At 41.0% G+C, this 21,735-nt stretch overlaps 1 protein-coding gene across 1 annotated transcript; it reads right to left on the bottom strand.

The window, feature by feature from the left end:
• Positions 1-146: 146 nt before the first annotated feature.
• Positions 147-21,000, bottom strand: LOC139291519 (cohesin subunit SA-1-like). The gene is made up of 31 exons (XM_070913571.1): positions 20,972-21,000; positions 20,170-20,263; positions 19,639-19,857; positions 18,683-18,779; positions 18,277-18,353; positions 17,699-17,903; positions 16,733-16,884; positions 14,080-14,277; positions 13,627-13,725; positions 12,990-13,069; positions 12,150-12,257; positions 11,754-11,850; positions 10,995-11,097; positions 10,690-10,793; positions 10,123-10,215; positions 9,775-9,867; positions 8,822-9,022; positions 8,162-8,229; positions 7,998-8,085; positions 7,525-7,605; positions 6,330-6,422; positions 5,828-5,996; positions 5,201-5,334; positions 4,675-4,776; positions 3,693-3,826; positions 3,213-3,335; positions 2,454-2,632; positions 1,801-1,996; positions 1,265-1,366; positions 663-750; positions 147-197 (listed from the first exon to the last, which is right to left on the bottom strand). The coding sequence occupies exons 1-31, from the start codon at positions 20,998-21,000 to the stop codon at positions 147-149; spliced, it is 3,657 nt and encodes a 1,218-aa protein (XP_070769672.1).
• Positions 21,001-21,735: the final 735 nt, after the last annotated feature.

Below are 21,735 nucleotides of genomic sequence, written 5' to 3' on the forward strand. Positions count from 1 at the left end.
AAATATCTGATAGGTGAACTCAGTAACGGGTCAATTAGAAGAACAGATGGCCCTAATACTTAGTACACTCAAAACGCAGCAGTGTTGAAGAGATGTACTAATCAAAAAGAACTGTTATTCCCAAGGCGGTCCAGGTCTCTGTGCCCTCACTCAAAGAGCTCATCAAGGACACTGGCTGAGGTGTGACGCGTGGAGGGCTGCAGAGCAAAAACAGGATGAAAAAAGTTTGAGCTTTCCAGGAATGCAGCCCTTAATCTTTATTTACTTCTTTTGTAAAAGAAAAAGATGTATGTCAAGAACAGAAAACCCATACAAAGTGCATTAATATACCACTAGAGGCACTGTCCCAACGTCATGTCTCTCTTTATTTATACTCTATTTATTACACTCTATTGGTACTACAATTGCTGCCATAATGTACCATTAATGAGTCTGTAAAATGAAAAGAGTATAATGTACTTTCACAGGCATTAATTCATTTGTACCTCAGTTCAAATAGTGGCACAGCACTGTATTATAAAGGTGCTACTCAGACTGATTATATAGACTTGAGTGTTATCTGTTTATCATAGCCAAACTTTCAAGCTGATTCAAGTACAGTATATCTGATGCAAATGAGTCATTTGTTGTAAATGACCAACATGGGCCAAGGTGTCTTTTACCAGTGTATATGTAGAATCCCGTTCAGAGTCACTTTCATAATCCTCAATCTCTTCTCTTTCTTCGTTGTCGTCCTCAATCAGAGACAGCCTGGAGAGAAAACACAGTTCATCAGAAGAATTATTGGCCGAGTATGTGTACACATACATACATACATACATACTTACACACACACATACAAGGAATGTGTTTTTTTGTTGTTCTCAATGCATTTACACAGAAATAGAAATACAGCTAAAAAACAAGGACAAAGCTGAACTAAATTAAACATTTAGCTATTATGTACAAACAAGTAGGTGACAATATCTAGAAAAAGTATATTTATATAAACAATGCAAATATGAATAACAACATACAATGCCTGTATACAAGTCAGACTGTTTCTGTAAATTGTAAACAAGAATACAATAGTAGTGCAGAGTGTAAATATGCTGGAATAATATTGAATGTTTAATGTACCAGGTTGCTTTATATACATAAAGTAGGTAAAATTGTTTAATTCTAATGCAATTATTCCTACCTGATAATAGCTATCCCGAAATCAGACAAATTTTCTAAATATTATAAAAACAGTGAAACAGTTTGTATCTAAGATCAGTCTTACAAGGTGAGGTGGGAGTTCAGGTCTTGCCGATCCGAAGTGGGGCCAGTCTGGCTGGAGGAAAGCTGGCGGCGTTTGGTGGGCTTCACCTTTCGCATCTGGGACCTGGTGAACAGCAGCAGGTACATTTTGGCAGCCACGAAGTCTTCTTCTCAGGCTATTACAAATTCTGGCTGACTGGTAAGATGGTCAAAGCACCTGGTGAATCTTCCATGCTTCTTTCCATCTACATATCTACCTACCTAATGCATCTATTGAGTCAACACATGAGGAAAATTAACTGTCAAGTCACAAATGTTTCTGCAGCTGCAACATGTGCCCAGAGGAATAAGCTTCTTCCTCTACTGACCACAGTGGCTGGTTGTAACACCAGTAACACTGCACAAAGTGTTCATTTAGAACAGAACAGAGAGTTTCTGACTTCTGGCTGATAGACAGAAAGTAATTGACCCGTGGCAATTTCCAACATTTGGCTGGGACCTGGCAGTAATCTCTGAACCTCTATAATAGAGAGTGTAGATACTGCAAGCTAATCTTACCCTGAGGAGAACTCATCCTCAGACTCAGGCTCCGTTAAGCCGCTGCCGATATCAGACTCTGTGGCTCTGGGTTTCCTCAAGGCCAGCTGCTTGGCTGGCTGTCTCTGGGCAGTGGAGGTGAGGGCTGGGGTGTGCAGGCTGCTGTGGATACTGTTGCTGTCCAACCAGGACCCTCTGACTGTGCTGGACCCTGAACCTGGAGGAGATAGAGGTCAACTATGTAAGGTTATTAACTATGACACTTTGTGAATGTTAGGTGTTTTACATACTATAGAGAAGATATAGTCACAACGTCCTGCACAGTCCAATGGCTTCACACAGATATTAACACCAAGAGCCATTTAGTTAGTAAGCCAACAGAAAACTGACTACAATTTTTATAAGGGATGAATCATTTAAGTCATTCAAGCAAAAATACTAAATATTCTCTGGTTCCATAAAATGTGACTATTTGTAGTTTTTCTCAGTTTTATGTCATTATAAATTGAACATCTTCAAATTTGTACTGTTGGTCAGACATAACAGACAATTTGAAGACATCGCGTTCAGGAAGGGAATCAAAGACAGAATTGTCCCACATAGTTCCCAAATCATTCATGTAGCAGCTTTTACTGTTAACATGTGCTGCGTACCCATACACATGTCCATCTCACCCTGGGCAGCGGTCCTCTTGCGTTTCGCTACAGGGGTGTCATTTGAGGAGACAGCATCGCCTCCCTCCTCCTGCTCTCTGGGTTTTGAAGAGGAGCGGACCTCCAAGGAACGCTGATACAGTCTGACTGATGGCCAGGAGAGGGCAGCACTGGGACACTCTGATTTCAGAAACGCAGCCCTGGGAGAGGAAGACAGAGTGACAGAGGGATGAGGACAAAGAAACCATTGTTAAGATTTTCTGTAAAATATGATGAATCAAATTCATACAAGGATTAATACAAAAACCAAAGTGACATTTCAGGAAGAAGTACATGGAATTAAGTTTTTGTTTCAGAATTGTTTTTCTCAGGAAAGCTTATTAATACCCACAAATCTTAATTTAAAAGGCTCAAGCCCACAGTTTGGACAAGGAGGGCAGTGATTCCACTTTTCACACCACCATCAGATTCAATCTATTGCTTGTCCTTAAAAGTTACTTTTACCATTAGTTTGTGGCCATTGGACAAGAAAATCTACCTTTCCTCTTTGAGGGGAAAAAATGTTTAGCTTTTTTATCCAGGTGATGATGCCAGCAAATGAACTGAAATGTAACATGAAATCCTCTGAAACACTGGCACTGGATTCAGGTAAGTGAGATGGTATGACCATTGTTATTTTCATAAAATGGCATATAATGCTTATATCAAGTGAGTATTAAGGTAGTAAGATGCAGTGAAAAAATGCTTGTGTGGTTGAGCTTGTAAATTTTAGTTTCTCACAGCTGGGTGCGGTCTGGTTGCAGCAGCTTGAAACTGAACTCGCTGAGGATCTCCAAGAAGGCCATATTGGGGTACTGCTCTTCTCCCTCCTGTGGGTCCCGAAACGCGAAACGTATACCGTCCCTAAGTGCACGACAAACACAACACACACACACGCACAACCAACACATACACACAATAGCAATCCAAATCTATAAACCGAATGAACAACTACAGTGTAAAAAGCACTATGTTTAATTTACACACTTCAAGTGTGACAATTTAGTACTAATGAGTTGATTATCATGTAAGAGGAAAAGTGTCCGTGTCTTTTACATTCACTGAGCTATGGCTGCCCCCTAGAGCCAGAAAACTGCCCTCAAAAAAAGAAAGAAAAGAGAAAGAAGAAAGTAAAATAGTCAAACCAAAATGGAATAAGTTGAGTGATAACCTGACAGGGCAGGTGTGTATGTGTTTGTCAGAGACAGGTGTGTTATTTACGTGTGCAGGGCCACCAGCGGTTTGCGGACACGATGAAGATCGATGCCAAAGCTCATAGCAAGCCTCTTGGCTAAGTCTCTAATCTCACCGAGATCCTGCCTGCTGTGGTCCTCCGTAAGCATCTCTGAGAACAGCTGAACACACACAGACATGACTTTACATAAACACGTTATGCTAAAGGGATGCCATTCAAACTCCTTCTATAGATGAGGACACGCTGTTCCACTTGTTTGCTGGTTGGCTAACGCTTCAAAAACAATTCAAGAGCTGGTTTTAATTGGCTTGGCGAGGAGAGATTGGCCACGTGAAACACTGACTTGACTGAACAAGTGGAGAACATTTATATACACATTTCATGGATTTATACGTTTTATATAATTTTCTGTGATTGGCCATCTGTCAGGCACAATCCAAATGTTAGTCATATAGTAAATAGATAGATTCCCACTTACAAACAATTGAGGATGCACATGTATCTGGGGCAGATAACACACTGTCACAATGAAATTATATGATCTGCTTATCTTTCGATGTTTTCAGCATGTAGCAATACCGCAAAACTTAATATTACTTCTATACATATTAGTATGTAACACTCATCCTGGCATATCCCAAACATATTTTCAGATACAGCCACACGTTGATAAACATCTGTCAGTTCTAGGTAGCTGTTGTTTTTCAGTGCAAAGATTTTATCTTATTTGTAAACAGCATCAGACCATCGCAGCGATGATGTCTGAATAAACATAAAATGATGAGAGCTGATAAAACTAAAAAACACTAACAGATACCACATGTTGACTATCAAAAGACGTGTTTAAGACAAGAAAACAACATTTAGTAATACTATTTTAGTAGGATGCAGGATTATCATCATCATCATCATAGATTGCAGTTTTCAACGGTATTTCATGTATTAATCAAAAGTTCATTGCTCTCACACTACACAATAAAAAGAACTAATAGACATGTAAGTGCAGACCTGCTGCAGACTCAGACAGACAGTCCTGGCGCTCTGTACGGGACTGATAAGCTTGCTCTTGCTCACAGTCTCTTTGATGATGTCACCAAAGTCTTTAAAGTACTGGAGAAAACCGGAAAAGAAAAAAAAACAAAACTTCAGTTATGATCATTAGGCTGTTTAATTAACGACTGTCTAAATATCTAAAAATGTAAAAATAATCCACTCCATTCTGGTCATCTGTACTTCCTTTACCACTCTTCCTCTGACTCACTCTTTACACCTCGCTGCTTCTAAAACAGATTTTCTCACCCTCCTCCACTCTCTTACACATCTCAATTAATTTTGTGTAGACCCGTTTCCTGTATTCCTAACCCAAATTATTTCTCCAAAGAATGTCTAACTTAACTATTAATTTAACAATTTATAAACTCACTCACGTGTGCACACAATTGTGACACACAGCCATGTGTGTTTATAAAGTATATGTAATATGCTCGGCTAATAAAACTTAACTATCCCTTAAAGCCCTCATCTCCATCTTGACCTTGCTGTAGTGCTTGAAGACGTCGGTGGCGGCGGTGAGGTCCAGCACCCCGTAGATGACCAGCTTACAGTAGCCAGCCAGCTGGTTGCGCTTCCTCTGGAGAACAGTTATCTTCATCTCCTCCTCACCCTCAGCTAGAGAGGAGAGCCATGGGTGGAGGAATGGGAAGGGAGAGCATGAGACAGGACAGTAATGTGAAAGATGAGCAAACTTTGAGGTATTGATAAGACACAAACAAACAACAGCACGTGTGATGAAAGACGGGTATCTGGCTTGGGAATTGGCAGCACATTGTGAAATACAGAAAAAAATAGATTTGTTATAGCAGCAGATTCTCAAAACAAGACATCAAAAACCATGTCTGCAGGCATAAATGATGGGAGGCTCCTCTGGGAGAGCTTTGGCAGTGTCAAAATTGAGCAGTTTGTTTCCAAAACACTACACATCCACAAGGAAAACAAAATCCTTTTCTGAGCATCATCATCCAGAGGTTTAAAAGATGGAGAGGTCTGCCACAGCATTGTCTCTTTGTCAACAAAGACTGAAAGTGCTTCTGGAAAGTACCACAGTTTAGGCAAACATTTATTTTAAGAGTAGATGTTAGTTTTTCATTTGGTGTCAAAATACCGTTGAGCTCAGTGGCTTCAGTGTCAGAGAAGACGTAGTCCAGGAGGAAAGCAGCCATCTCCGAACGCAGGGAATCAGACGGCAGGTGGACCAACGTTTGGAGGGCGGGTTCAAAGCGAGCTGCACTCACACTGTACAAGAGCAGCAAGTCACAGAGCAGCTCAAATGCCTGTGGATGGACGGACACAGACTTTATTAGAATTTACCATGTTTCTATGTAAAAATTTCAGATATGTTACCTTTTACAAATGCTGTAAAAGCTGATAAAAATGTTATCAGCTTGCCTGTAGCTTGGTCAGTTTGTCTGAGAAGTATTTTTGGTGTCATAGGGTAACAGGGGGGCAACTAGTCTCAAGGACACGAGCTTCCACCTACTATATACTATAAGTGTATAAAAGGAAAAATAACCTTTGAACTTAAGCCACTCTAACCTAAAGCCTTAGTGTTCAAAATGATGTGGCCACAATGTTAGTTCACATATGAACTATAACTAAGTTCTTACCTGATCTCTGATCTCAGCCTGGTTCAGAGACAAACAGGTCTGAGACACTCTGCAGAACAAACGCACATCTTTCTTCAGACGCTTCAGTTCCGCCTGGAACAGATGGTGATGGACGGACAAGAAGCAGAGGTAGGGAGATCTCAGATACGATCTTTGATGTGTATTGATATATTACATGTCATATATTTGTGTGTAGGACAGGAATGAGGTGCAAGGCAGGTTATTGTCATCATGTGGACATTATAACTATAATTCAGCCTCCAAATTTAAGTTATTTATCAAACAACTGGGATTCAAGACTTGAAAGAAACAAAGGCAGGTCCCATCAAATATGATCCCTACATTTATCCACGTAATGTTTGATAAAAATTGTACATTTGCTCATCAAACAAGATGGTCAAAGTCTGGAATTAAAGACCTGCACCACCTCCTGTAGGGATTCTTGATGGTGGACACTTTTCAAGGGATGTAAAACTGCTATCAAAGTGCTCTCTTCCTGTTAACTATGCCATCATGTTGCCAAAATAGACAGTAGCAAAGCCTACATGTGGATGTTTCAATGTGTGTCTGTGCGTGAGTACGCATGCAGGAGGAACCTGCCAGATTGCTGCTATTAATACAAATAGGCAAGAGATGAAAATAACTTGACACAAGGAAGGGATCTGTATGTGTGTTCTCTGGAACTCTGGTTTAGGTAAACACACAAATGGCTGAATGAGTAATAATGACATGCGCAGTGTGTGTGAAACAGAGAAAAACAGCAGAAAAAGTGAAAATGAGAGTGAAGACAGAATGAAACGGAAGAACAAAAGCATTAAGAGAAGCAGTAAGAAAAAGTGTGAACCAGAGGGAAATAAATGTCTGAGTGTCATTGAGGGCTTGGATGTACAATAACAGATTGTTGTGTTAATTGCCTGCTGTCTGCGCAGCTGGTGAATTGTTGAACAACACAGACGAAAAGAGCTCCAGAAATACACAGGAAGGCCACCAACATGGCCACCGTGGGTTGGCTGTGATGTGATAGCCATCAAGAAAGTATTTATCACGCAGGTCATGTTATCGTGTGCAGGTAGGCAGGAGCCAAGTTAGTGTGTGAAAGACTGAGAGAAGGTCAAACTATTTCTAAACATCCAATAAAGGACGAATGCAGTGTTGGAGAAAAGAACATAGCTGTTTTATAATGTCAGACGAACACCTCAGCTGGTGTGGAGTTGACTGCATTCACTTTAGCCCACATCAGGTGAAAGGCTGCACACTTCAGAGCCGAGGCCATGAGCTGAAAGGATATAAAAAGGAAAGAAAAATACATAAAAAAATCTCTTCCACTGAATTTTTCCAAGTAGATCCATATCTACAATTCGGCAAACACATAATTTAACTAAAATTTTATGTACTTTACAATTAACAGACACAGTCAAATGATGCCTCTTTTGAAAGGCAATTAATACAATTTACATGATATTGCAATAAACCTTTCAGCTCCATGAAGCTTACTGTGGTGTCTTAGAATCTTGAATTCACATGCTGCGATATTCAAGCCCCCATCCTTGTTTGTCATCAAAAAATAAATCTACTCACATTTTCCAGGGGTTTGAACCACCTTAAATTATGGCTTCTATTATCACAACACAACAGTCAAATATCACAATGTGAGACTTTATCACAGACCTCCTTGTCGAGCTCTCTGGACTCCATCCTGCTCTTTAGAAGCTTGAGACAGGAGTCGAACAGCTTCCAACCTGTCGGGTCCTTGGCACTGGAAAACACAGACACACACCTTCTGTTTAAGAAACTGTACTTCTGCCCTGTTTCACATGAGAACGCACACTTACCTGCTCAAGGCCGCAATCCTTTTCAAGGCAGTGGCTGCACTGTATACGTCATCGTCATCTGCAGTAGCCTGGGTACACAAACACGAACATACTCACACTCTTGAGAGAACAGATGGTCACTGATTTTGTTTGTTTTGCTACAAAAACATGTCAGCTAAAAACTACTAATTAATTTTTTAAAAAGTGCTTATGTTAAACACCCTGACAGTTCTGACTTATAATTTGTTTCCAAGTCTTTGTCACTTCTTAACTTTGTTATAGTCTTCTTTTGGTGATCTGGAGCACAATCCTGTGTTTTCACAGTTAAATTATATATAGTAGGTCTGCATGTATCTATTTACTACAGTACTACAGTTAAGTTTAACTTATTACTTACGGATTACAACTGAAATCAATAATATGGTGCACTGGAGACACCTATTTGTGTTATAATAGTTGCTGGTTTATTAGGTACACCTAGCTAAAACTAATGCAGTCTAAAACAACAGTCCTGCAATAAATCCTACCTGTTTGGGGGCTGCTGTTCAACTTCATTGCATTATACAGGTGTTTCTGTTATTTAGCCTACCCTCAACGATATTAATGGGGTGGAGGAATAGTATGTGCATGCCTTTTATAACATGCCATATTTCCCTGTAGGCAAGCTTCACCGACACTCACCTGCAGCAGGTCACTCAAGTAGGTGCTGAAGCACTCGGTCAGGCCGTCCACCAGCTGGCTGAATGCCAGGTGTGCGCGGGAGGAGAAGGTGTACCGGTCGGAGCAAAGGGCGCTGGCCAGGTGGGCACAAGCCTCCAACACAGTGTCTTCTGTGTGCTTCTCTACAATACCACATGTCTGAGACAGCAGCAGGTCCAGATGCTGACAAAGAGAGATGGAGGAAAGATCGAAGGGGGGAACAGATTTTGTGATGGAAGTAGAACAGGTTTATTGGTTTGTTCACTCAGGCACACTGACTTGAGTGAGCGGGGCCACCAGCATTCATTAAGATGACTGTGTCAATGTCAACTTTTGAAGAAGGGGATAATTTGAATTAGAAATGTAATTAAATGCTCCACACAGAGTCCGGGCTCCTCATATTTTGGTGCAGGTGAAGTCAGTGGGATATGAGGGTATACATGTTTTGTGTTAAATTGAAATTGAATGTGTGATGTATTTTCACTGTTGGAATGCGTACAAACTGACCACTTGAACACCACTAGGTCACTTATATTGTGTCTCTTGTTGTGATAAATTTCCCTTTACGACAGATTTAAGTGCCTCCCTACTTGATCTTATTTACACCTCTGCTGGTTGCCCATTATGCGCCTTCCCCATCACCACTGGTTCAGCGTCTGCTGGCTGAGGATATCTGCCACAGGTGAGCTCATTACCTCAAGTCCCTGACCAGCCGGTTAGTCATTGTTCACCTTTGTTCTTTTTGACCTGAGAGACTTTTATAATTTAGAAAGGAATAAGGACATCTCAGGAATATATTTTAGAATAGGAGCATGTTAAAGTGGGTACAGGAGGTAATGATTTAGAAGGAACACTATGTAAATGTCTGAAGAGATTTAAATGATGTATTCAGAGTAATTAATGAAGCTGGTCTTTCACATTTCCTCCACTCCTACCTTCTCCAGCCGCGGAGCGCTGTTGTACATCTCCAGGTCAAAGTAGAGAGGAGCTTTGAGAAGGAGGGTCACCTTCACTGCATCTGCTGAGTACTGCAGGTCAGTGAGGGGAGGAGAAAAACACGTGAAATGAAAATAACAAATACTGTTGGCATAGTAAGTTTACCTTCATTCTCAATGTAATATGAGGTAGCAATATCTATCGAAAGTAATACTGTATGACTCTTTAGTGTATAATTTAAGGTGGCGATATTTATGATGCCTTGCCAACAGTTTTAACCCTTTGTGTACAATGCATTAACTTTAATAATGTTTGTAATATCAGTGTTATGAACCTTGGCTGTGTACCTTGGCCAGCAGCTGTGGCAGTAAGGGGATGAAGTGTGTGGTGATACGCCTCCTGTCTTGTTCCTGGATCTTCTTGTCCTTCATGCTCAGGATCTAATCCCACACGTATGTTCAGTGAACAGTCACAGGACAGCAGTTCAACCACACAGACGAGCACATGCGAGGACAAAAAGCATTCAGATATCATGAGTGTGTGTGTTTCCTCTATGTTCAAAGTGACCACAGGTGAGTAAATTACCAACATAAAGCACTTGTCGCTCATTGTAATAAGCTGTCTATCTTGAAATGGGATGAAGCCTGAGACTGATGTAACCAAAAACAAGTGTGAGGACTACAATGAAAAAAGGAATACTAATATTTGCACACATTTCACACTAATGTGGTGTATCTCATTTATTCCTATTTAGTGTCACAAAGTTGCATATTGCAACTTTAAAACTATGACTTTTTGATAGATACATTTGAAGTAAAAAAAAAGAATGACATGTCTCTCGCCCCCAAGCTCCACTGTTCCATAAATCATAAACTACAGAGGAACATCATGTATTTGTCTGTGTGTGTCACCACCTTCTTGCCCTGAGTTCTCCCAACAGGTGGGGTTGCCTGTGCTGCCTGTCTGATAGCACACATCATCAGCTCTATGAGAGCCCCCTCCTCCTCATACATCAGACCTAGCAACACAGAGGTACAGACAGGTGCAGAACTGAGTGGGTGAAGGTTGAGACTACACAAGGCAGCAAGGGAGCAACATGAGAGTAATATAAATGATTTTGGTGTATTGGTGTTCAGCTGAACTCTATGCGCCGACTCAGCTAAAAGATGAGGCTTTGTACACACGTGTGGTGTGTACAAAGCCTCATCTTGTTCCTCACCAGCCTCCTGCAGCAGCAATGTAGTCATAGTCTCCCAGTCTCTCAGCTCGGATCCTGCCACACCCCACAGACTGTCCACCAGGTACGCCCCATGCTCATGGAACTGTCAAGAGAGTGAATGAATTGATTTAAATTAACTTTACAACTTCACTTTACTGCACAGCTGTCAAGCACCAGTGTCTTTCTGAACTAGCTGTTGAAACTAAAAGTCTTTGGCACAAAACTTACAAATCATGTTCTCTATCAGAGAGTTCCAGCAATTTAAGATGTGATATGTATCAACCCAGAGCTGTAGAGTTAGAATTGAGACTCGGACTTGTCTGCTGTGAGACCCAACTTAACCATGAATACTGAAAAATGCAATATTGTTCTTAGTGCTTTTTGGAGCTCTGCCAAAATGAATAATAAACAACATAACCAGGATGTGCACAATGTTGTTTTGTCTTGTGGATAGTATGCTACAATGCTTCATGGGGAAATCAAAATAAAACAGGATTTGAACAGTATATATATATATTTGTCTACCTTTCATCATGAAAACAGAATGGCAAATAATCAAATTCTCTATGAGCAAAATTAATAAGAAATTTACTTTGAAACCAAATATTTCAGCTCTATTAGTCAGTACTTCTTCAAATCCCACTGCCGGTGAAGAAAATTATAAAAGAAGAAAATTATACATATACATTTTCATGAAGTTGTCAGATGGAGAGAGAAAGATAGGAATAAAGGGGAGACGGGGACGGAAAGAGACACTACCTCACTCTGGATGTAGAAGGAGATGAAGATTTGAAAGAAGGCTGCTTTGTCACTTTTATCATTCTCCTGGTTTTCACTGCCAATCACACTTTTCAGCCTGACATGCACACATAAAAACAATTTCCGCATTATATTAACCACAAAGTGAAAACAGTTATTCATCCAAGCTTTGGTGTGAATTAGAAAAGCTGTCAACAAATTTAACTAAAATCTTCTCAAGTTCATGAAAAAGGTTTAAATGTTTTCTTTTTAGGTGGAATGTCTTTGATGAAGAAATCATACAACAAACAGAAATTGAAACATGTTTGTCGAATACGGCACATATAATGAGTTGCACCTTAACGTTACGACAACACTTAGCCTGACAGCGTGCGGAAAGTAAGGAGGAAAATGTACTTGTTGTGGAGAAAGCTGCCGGCTGCCGACGCCAGGCCTCTGTGTGAAGCGTAAACCAGAGGATAAATGTGGCCACACTCCTCTTCTCTCAGGCCTTCCTCTGTCGTCCTGCATATGTGCACACATATCAATAGACAATATAGTTACTTACTGAAAAATCACAAGGTGAAACAGCCCTTTGTCATCAAGCATGTATATGTATTTTGTCATGTCAAGTGATTTGTATTGATATTTGACTGAATTCTTCTAACATTACCACATAGTCATCTGTCTTGTTAATTAATCCTGAAAACATCTCATTTACACAAGACGTGAGTCAGTGGTGCGAGATGTTGGCCAAAGTGAGAGATCACGACTCATGCTGTGAATCATCAGCATTAATGACAAAGAGTGTTATCACAGTAATGAGTAACCATTACACTTCTATTGTTGAGAAACTGGACTTGGAATTACTTGTGGGCAACCAAGATATATTTGTTTTTGTTTGGCTGTGTGTGCATCACTTTTTCAGATGAAAAATGTTTTTGAATGAGCGATTTGGCACAAATTTATCTGACCTTTAAATGAAACACCCATAACAAGCAATATGGTGCAAAGACCAAAGAATAAATGAATAAAATAATTACATAGCATTATTACCGATGCTCTAAACTGCATTTGAATCAAACCTTTCTGTAAATACAGCTCAAAATGATCTATGCAGAAAAAAGAGGAAAAGGCACTCAGTAAAATCAGTAAAATGTATATTTCGTATGTTTTGACTACAATAAAAGAAATTCCTGTACTCTGTGTTGCAGATAGTGGCACTGAGAAACCACCAGAGACAGAGAAACCCCTCACTGTTGGATCAGCAGCAACAGATTGACCACTTCCACTGCCACGTCTGAGTCCTTGTCCAGCACCATGCTGAGCATCCTCTCCTAAACACACACACACACACTCAGATATGCAGTGACACACACACACACACACCGACAAATGAAAAATAATGCCAGCAGATGAACAGGCATGAAAGTGACACGCACAGACATGCATAAATGAACCCAAACCCACAGACATACATGCACACACACAAACCCACTGATTAGGCGCTAAGCCATGGCATGAAAACCTTTTATCTGCTGCAGCACATGTGGCTTAGGAGGGTTTTTATGTGTTTGAGAAGAGCTTATTAACCATCAGTAATTGGCAGCAATTAATGCACCCAGACACACGCCCAGACAAAGGAAGAGACTATAACAACAAACAGGAATGGTGAAAAAAAAAAACTAAAAAAGGCAAAGAAATAAGGGGAGGGGGAGGAAATTACTGGGAGGAGTGATAGACAGGCAACAAAATGGAAACAATACAATAAGCTGAGACAATAGATTAAAGAGAGATGCTGAGGCAGACAGACCAAAAGACAGACAGGAGGGGAAAAGGAGGGAGAATAGAGGCATTAAATGAAGTGTGAGTCCAATCCAGAGGGATTCCTCACTTTAAATCTGCTGGTGAAAAGCTCCAGGCGGCCAATGAATTCATTCTCCTGGTACAGACCCTGCAGGGCACGCACACACTGCAGACGCACTGGACTTTGCTGAGGGAAAAGAGGAGAAAGTATAGTAACACACCCTCTATAACCTGCATACAGACTGATGCCCAAGTCTGTTCATACTGGACATTTCTCTTTGTGTGAGTGTGTGAATGTGTCTGGTGTGAGAGGCTGTCAAAGCCTATAATAATGTTGAATATAAAATAAAAAAGCTGCTCAATTTGGAAAGCCCACTTCCACAAACTTCAGTCCTTGTCATTGTCATTGCGGACGGCTGCAGACAGACAGCTGCTACCTCTTTGATACATGGTGCTGCCAGCGGAGAGTGGAACCGCGAATGGCATTATAGTAACACTTCATGCCACTTTACTCCATCTAGTCCTGTATATATGTGTTTACCTTGTCATGCAGGGTCCATCCCAGGTATTTAAGACATCCATCGTTCAGGAAGTCTTCAGGGTCCGTTTTCAGCCACACGCCCAACTCCTCAATACAAGCCGCCCGGATCTCAGGCAGCCGGTCCCGGTAACGGTGCACAAACACACCACGGAACGTGCCGTTCATCATGGAGGATATCTCCGCTCTGTTCTCCCGCAGCTACAACACATACAGTGCATCCGGAAAGTATTCACGGCGCTTCACTTTTTCCACATTTTGTTATGTTACACCCTTATTCCAAAATGGATTAAATTAATTTTTTTCCTCAAAATTCTACACACAACACCCCATAATGACAATGTGAAAAAAGTTTTTTCGAAATTTTTGCAAATTTATTAAAAATAAAAAACTAAGAAATCACATGTACATAAGTATTCACAGCCTTTGCCATGAAGCTCAAAATTGAGCTCAGGTGCATCCTGTTTCCACTGATCATCCTTGAGATGTTTCTGCAGCTTAATTGGAGTCCACCTGTGGTAAATTCAGTTGATTGGACATGATTTGGAAAGGCACACACCTGTCTATATAAGGTCCCACAGTTGACAGTGCATGTCAGAGCACAAGCCAAGCATGAAGTCAAAGGAATTATCTGTAGACCTCCGAGACAGGATTGTCTCGAGGCACAAATCTGGGGAAGGTTACAGAAAAAATTCTGCTGCTTTGAAGGTCCCAATGAGCACAGTGGCCTCCATCATCCGTAAGTGGAAGAAGTTCGGAACCACCAGGACTCTTCCTAGAGCTGGCCGGCCATCTAAACTGAGTAATCGGGGGAGAAGGGCCTTAGTCAGGGAGGTGACCAAGAACCCGATGGTCACTCTGTCAGAGCTCCAGAGTTCCTCTGTGGAGAGAGGAGAACCTTCCAGAAGGACAACCATCTCTGCAGCAATCCACCAATCAGGCCTGTATGGTAGAGTGGCCAGACGGAAGCCACTCCTTAGTAAAAGGCACATAGCAGCCCGCCTGGAGTTTGCCAAAAGGCACCTGAAGGACTCTCAGACCATGAGAAACAAAATTCTCTGGTCTGATGAGACAAAGATTGAACTCTTTGGTGTGAATGCCAGGCGTCACGTTTGGAGGAAACCAGGCACCGCTCATCACCAGGCCAATACCATCCCTACAGTGAAGCATGGTGGTGGCAGCATCATGCTGTGGGGATGTTTTTCAGCGGCAGGAACTGGGAGACTAGTCAGGATAGAGGGAAAGATGAATGCAGCAAAGTACAGAGACATCCCGGATGAAAACCTGCTCCAGAGCGCTCTTGACCTCAGACTGGGGCAACGGTTTATCTTTCAGCAGGACAACGACCCTAAGCACACAGCCAAGATATCAAAGGAGTGGCTTCAGGACAACTCTGTGAATGTCCTTGAGTGGCCCAGCCAGAGCCCAGACTTGAATCCGACTGAACATCTCTGGAGAGATCTGAAAATGGCTGTGCACCGACGCTTCCCATCCAACCTGATGGAGCTTGAGAGGTGCTGCAAAGAGGAATGGGTGAAACTGCCCAAAGATAGGTGTGCCAAGCTTGTGGCATCATATTCAAAAAGACTTGAGGCTGTAATTGCTGCCAAAGGTGCATCAACAAAGTATTGAGCAAAGGCTGTGAATACTTATGTACATGTGATTTCTCAGGTTTTTTATTTTTAATAAATTTGCAAAAATCTCAAAACTTTTTTCACGTTGTCATTATGGGGTGTTGTGTGTGTAGAATTTTGAGGAAAAAAATGAATTTAATCCATTTTGGTATAAGGCTGCAACATAACAAAATGTGGAAAAAGTGAAGCGCTGTGAATACTTTCCGGATGCACTGTACATATGAAACACTTGCATATAAACATACACAACCAAGACTGTGAACAGATCAGTGGCCCAGTTACTCAAGACTCCTGTACATTTGTTAAACCCCTTTTATATACAGTCTGTGGTTTAGTGGGGGCAACCAATTCTCACAAAATGTTCCAAACATTCAACATCTTCAAGATTTTATAGTGACCAAAGATTAAATTTCACCATATCTACATCAGTCTATATCAATCTAACAATCCATGTCTATCAGTGAGGGAAGGCGAGATACTATTGTTATATTACCGGTTACTTTACCAGTCTTAATAATATAATTTAGCACGTACACTACCAGTTGTCCCTAATATAAAAAGGCACCTGTCTTTATATTTCAGAATTTCTGTAATGAGAAATTATAGCAAGCACATTATGTATTCTGGCTGCGCCTTCTCTTCTCTACTCACCCAGGCTGGCAAGTAAAACATCATGTTTTGACTTATATATTGGAAAATCTATTCAGGTGGTAAAAAAAAAAAAAAGACCCACCAGCAAATAAACAACCTATGTTCCACAAAAGCAAGGAAAATGTAGGGTGTCGGACATACTTACATGCAAAAAAATGCCTTAAACATGTATGTTTCAGTTTGAGCTCTCTGAGAACTTAGAAAACACTGGCCCTTGTCATTGTCTATTGTGTCCTTTCCCAAGAAAAGAAAAGAAAAAGATGTTTCTTACAAAGCCAATGTAGGTGGAAGTGGCTGTGTGTGTGTGTGTGTGTGTGTGTGTGTGTGTGTGTGTCTGCACTCATGCCAGTGTTTCTGTGTGTAAGTGTCACCTCACTGATGGAGGCCTGCAGCTCCTCCAGTCTGTCAGAGGCTCTGTCATGCGCCCTCTTGCTGTTCTCCATGTCGTATCGCCGCTGGGTGGTCTGCAGCTGAACAGACACTATCACAGCTACTTCCACCAGCCCAGTCATCAACTTCATAGCTAATAGAGAAAAAACAAGCAGACTGACAAGACTAAACAGCACTGACAGATACGTATAACCAGGGGTCGATCGGAGGGGGAAAGACTGGTGATGTTTCTAAATTAATCCCTATAAAAACAAGAAAAAACATCATCTCTCGCCCTTTGGATAAAGCCGCCCCCAGTCTGCCACTTTCACCCCTTTTCACTAAACATGTTTTTAAATCTGATTTTACAATTTTAATGCAGAAGAATGTTTACACATTTACACAGTAGGTTATATACGGTGTCCCATAGAAATCCTCAACAACATGTGTCCAATAGTTACATTAACTGCACCATCTTGACTGAAGACTCGTGTCCCTGAATTACCTATAGTATAAAAAGTAAATCCTTGCCAATAATGTACAGTACTTACCAACCTGACCACATTATGGATAAGCTGTTGCATTGTATTTTGTGGTCTTGTTGAATGGAGGGAATAAATCACATGGATGAGCAGAGGTTTCAAAAGAAAACAATGAGAAACAACAAAAGCAAGCTATACAGGAGGAGTATTCTGAAAAACAAAAGAACCTCTCCAGCAACTAAAACAGATGTCAGCTGAATGGAGCAGTTTGTTCTGCCTCCCAGAAAAGCAGGAGAAAAACCTCTGGTATCACAGGCATGAAGAGCAGGTTTTAACCCCTATCAAAAACTAAAGGAATGACAAAACTGATTGCGACCAATCAAAATGTGTAGCCTCAATACTATAATCAAAGCTCACTTATGAAATCAGCTTTCAGCGCGTGTTTACCTTTCTATTTTATGCACCTGTATTGTAGAATGAGCTTACCAAGCAGGGTACTGGTGTGTCTGAAGGCTCGGACCTGCGAGTCAGACAGGCCGGTGAGCAGGGCCAGCAGGGAGGGGAAGAGGTGCTCGTCATAAATTAGGCTATTCCGACAGGAGCTCACCAGAACCCGAGCAAACTCGCACAGGCCTGCTTTGAAACGCTTCAGCTGGGGGCCTGGAGTGCACAGAGGGTAGTTCACTGAATCCTGGAGGACCAAAGGAAACAAAAGAAATGGAAGAAACATCTTACACTGTGCGAAGTACAGATACAGAAGCCTGTGGTTCGCTTTGCTAATGACAATTACATCAGCAGCAAAACAAAGTGATTAACTCATTAATGTGTCCATTTATCAGCATTAGATTTAAATTAGTGTGTTCATTACGCTGTACTCCTTCTTTTGGATCATAATCTCCTGGGAAATGGAGGTTGTTTGACTTTCTTTGCAAATTCCAGAATTATTAGAAGTGAGAAGGGATTTCAAAGACTACAAACTAGATTCAAACATGCAGATCTGTAAGAATAATCTTTTTTTAGGATTTATTTAAACAAACCTAAAACTAGGGTTGTCCTTTTCTCACCTCATTGAACTCTTTGGTTAGTGTGCTGATGATCTCAGCATTCTGCTTGCTGTCAAACATCTCTCTGCTCACCACACCTGGACAAAAGAATGAAACATAAATGCAATGTTCCACATTAGGAATTAAAGTGGAAAAAACACCTGGACATACATAAGTGTAATAATAATTTTGGTTCTTAAATTAAAATCACATGGTATGATTTCTTTTCCTTTTTATTCCACTCTCACAAAATATCGATGTGTTGTCAATAGACAGAGGATGAACACAGCACCTACACATTGCATCGTTACCATACTTGGAGATCAATAGTCGACTGCTGATCATTGCCTGAGCTGAAATTGGAAAGATAATCTCTTGAACTTTGATCCCCACCCCTAATCTCACGGGCTCCCTCTTGACCTCTGACCTTTGCATCCGCAGGACTGAACAATGAAGTTGATGAGCACCAGCAGCCCCGCCTCGCGGCTTCGCTTGTAGCTATCCAGCCACTCATCCACCACCGTCTTAAGATTGACAGGGAGATAGCAGCCAATGAGAATGCGGGGCTCAGATCAAAGGGCAGATGGATATGACAACAAAATACAATTTCAATGAAATTATGGATTTCAGCTTTAACCCGTCTTCCTACCATTGGCCATGTTTTTCTCAGTAACATATGAGGGTCTGTATGCCCCAACTTTCTCCTCTGCTTATATTTTCTGCCCATTTTAAATTCCAGTTTTATTCACCATCTCCTTTGCATAATCATTTTTGGCAACCGTGGCAACACATAAAAAAAATACTACTTTAGAACATCTGTTGTGTTGATAATAATAGTGTAATGCATGTGAAGTGTAATAAATTGGAAATGTAGTAGAAGCATGGAGTAAAATTTAGCCTAGGGCTAAGAAACCTTCGCGAGTAAAGTCAAATTTCGTGAACTGCAGTTTGCCAGATTTGCTGAATGTGCTGTATGAAAGTGGGCCTTCACCCAGAATCACTATCTGCATTGTGTTGCTGCTCTATACTGTAGCGACAGACTCTTTTTATTACTGCCCACTACACTTTTTTGTCTTTCTATTGTTATGTGGTCCTTCCTTTCTAGTCTTTAACCAGAAGAGACTGGGCACAGCACAACAATTGTTGGGATGGACGCATGCTGTCAATCATTGACTACACAACTCTGTGAAAATCCTCTCTGCGTATCAAAGGCAATTCTGTAGGGTCACATCAGTCAGCCACTGACAGCAGATGATAATCTCTCATTGTCGGCTCTTACAGGCTTGTTTCTCTTCTCATTACACATGCCTCCTTCAGCACCTCCCTCCCTTCATGTGTTTACACCCCCTTCCCCCTATCCTCTTCATCTGAGGGTTTGCTCACCACCATGGCGCTCTTTCCAGAGCGGACAGCATCATAGATATCCTCTGCACTGATGCCCTGGTTCCCTTCATTCACTCTAGTCACAGGTCTAAGAGAGGCCTGCTTGGATGTCCCCTGGGAATGCTGCTGCAGGGAGGGGTCTGGAGCAGTGGGGATGGGGCTACTATTGGGGCTGGACGTCACCTTCAAAGCAGCTTTACGCCTATGTCTCTTGGGTGGCTTGAGATGAAAGAGAGATGGGAGGGCAGCTCAGCAGTGGATTTAAAATGAATTGATGTTGTCAAATGAATTAGTGATAGCCATTGCAAGATAAGGCGTAGGCTTACCACACTGTTGCAGTTATTATAGTTAAGCCTTTTTGATCATTTATAAGAACTGAGAAATGATCGACAATGATGCAACTTGATTCAATACCATAAGAAATGCCAGCTTAGACAAGATCATAGTCCTGATCTACTCTTTCGTGAATAATCTAAATGAATAGTATCTAAACGAGAGTGAACTATTTTGAGAGAGATAAAGATCGTTTACCAGGGGTCCAGGCACTGCCTGTTTTCTCCGCTTTGTGGCTTTCATCGTGGCCTCATAGTCACTGCCAGAATCGGTGATGTCCAACTCTTCAAGACTAATAGACAATTAAGAAAACAGAATCAAAACAAATCCAAGCATCAACAAACAATTATCAATAAGGCTAACAAAACCACTGAGCGATGCAGGTATAGTGATAAAAATGTTCATTTGAGCACACAAGGTACTAATTCCTACCCCTCAAGTTATATTTTGTTGTTGTGACAAACAGTTGTATCAGTTAGGGAGGAGCTCCCAGTGTCCCTCATATCATCATTATTGTATCTATTTGTATTTGGCCTTGTCGCTTCAACTCTCTTTTTCATAGAGTTTTGACTGTACATTGGATGTTGCTTTAGCACTCCTTCTTGACATTTTGCTGGTTAGTTTTAGCTGTTATACATTCTCACATACTGCTAATGCAATGCAAATAAACAGTGCAAAATATGAGTCATTATGGACAATCTCAATGAGCCACATGGATTTAATATAGATTTATTTTGGACTGAGATACGTGGATGTATACTGTTGCTGTTAAACAGAACATGGTGTCATCTCTTTAGAGAATTTTAACATAACACATTGTTCATCTTCAGTTAAATTGTGTAAAATATGAACGCCTGACAAAAGCCAGGCTTCATTCAACTAGTAGAGATCAACAACTCTAACGTTTCAGTCTTTTAAGTTAAAATAAATAAATATAAAACACATTCAGATGGCCACTTAAAAGATTAGCTAACGTTAGGCTTATCTTTGCTAACTTTACCTGTCCAAAACTGAGTCTTCACTCGCCATTTTCTCGAAACAAGAGTCACCACAGATTGTAAGATGATTTTGAACTGCAGGATAGCTGGTCTTTGCTCACACTTCTTCAGCGGAGAGACAGACTGTGTGGGGGAAGAGACATAATTAGCTAACTTACAGACCAAACCTAGCTAGCTCTTTAGATAAACCCTAGCTTTAGCTAGCTAGCTACTAGCACAACCTCGCTTGATTTCAAACGTCCATTATCGGACTTGAAACCATGATTCTAACTTTTTAAACGGTGTCGACCAACAATAACCTACAACTCTGACCAACAGACCATTTTGAAATATTAAACAAAAGGGACGAAATCTTTGCTTAGGAAATCTCATGGTTTGATAATGGGGCAAGACCCATTAGCAGACTGTACCGAGAATATAGAAAACATAGTAGTTAGCTACCTACTACAGTGAAAATTAATCAATAATCATCAATCATCATTGGCAAACAAATTACATCACTTTACCACCTGATAATATTATTACTGATCTGTATGTTCCTATCTTGGCATATCGCGATTTTTTCTTTATCTTCATGACCCGTAAGATTCAAGGGCGCGCAAAGTATCCAAAGTGTTTCTGGCTGCAGATTGGCCAGCGCCTGCTCAGATCAGAAGATGATTGGTCCTTCCAGAAGGTCACTTAATGACCATTGGTCAATACTTGGTCGTTAAGTGGTTCTAGTTTGGGTAGGCAGAAAAATGAGGGAATGAGGTCAAATTATGAA

The sequence above is a fragment of the Enoplosus armatus genome, chromosome 10, assembly GCF_043641665.1.
Source record: "Enoplosus armatus isolate fEnoArm2 chromosome 10, fEnoArm2.hap1, whole genome shotgun sequence".
NCBI lineage: Eukaryota > Metazoa > Chordata > Actinopteri > Centrarchiformes > Enoplosidae > Enoplosus > Enoplosus armatus.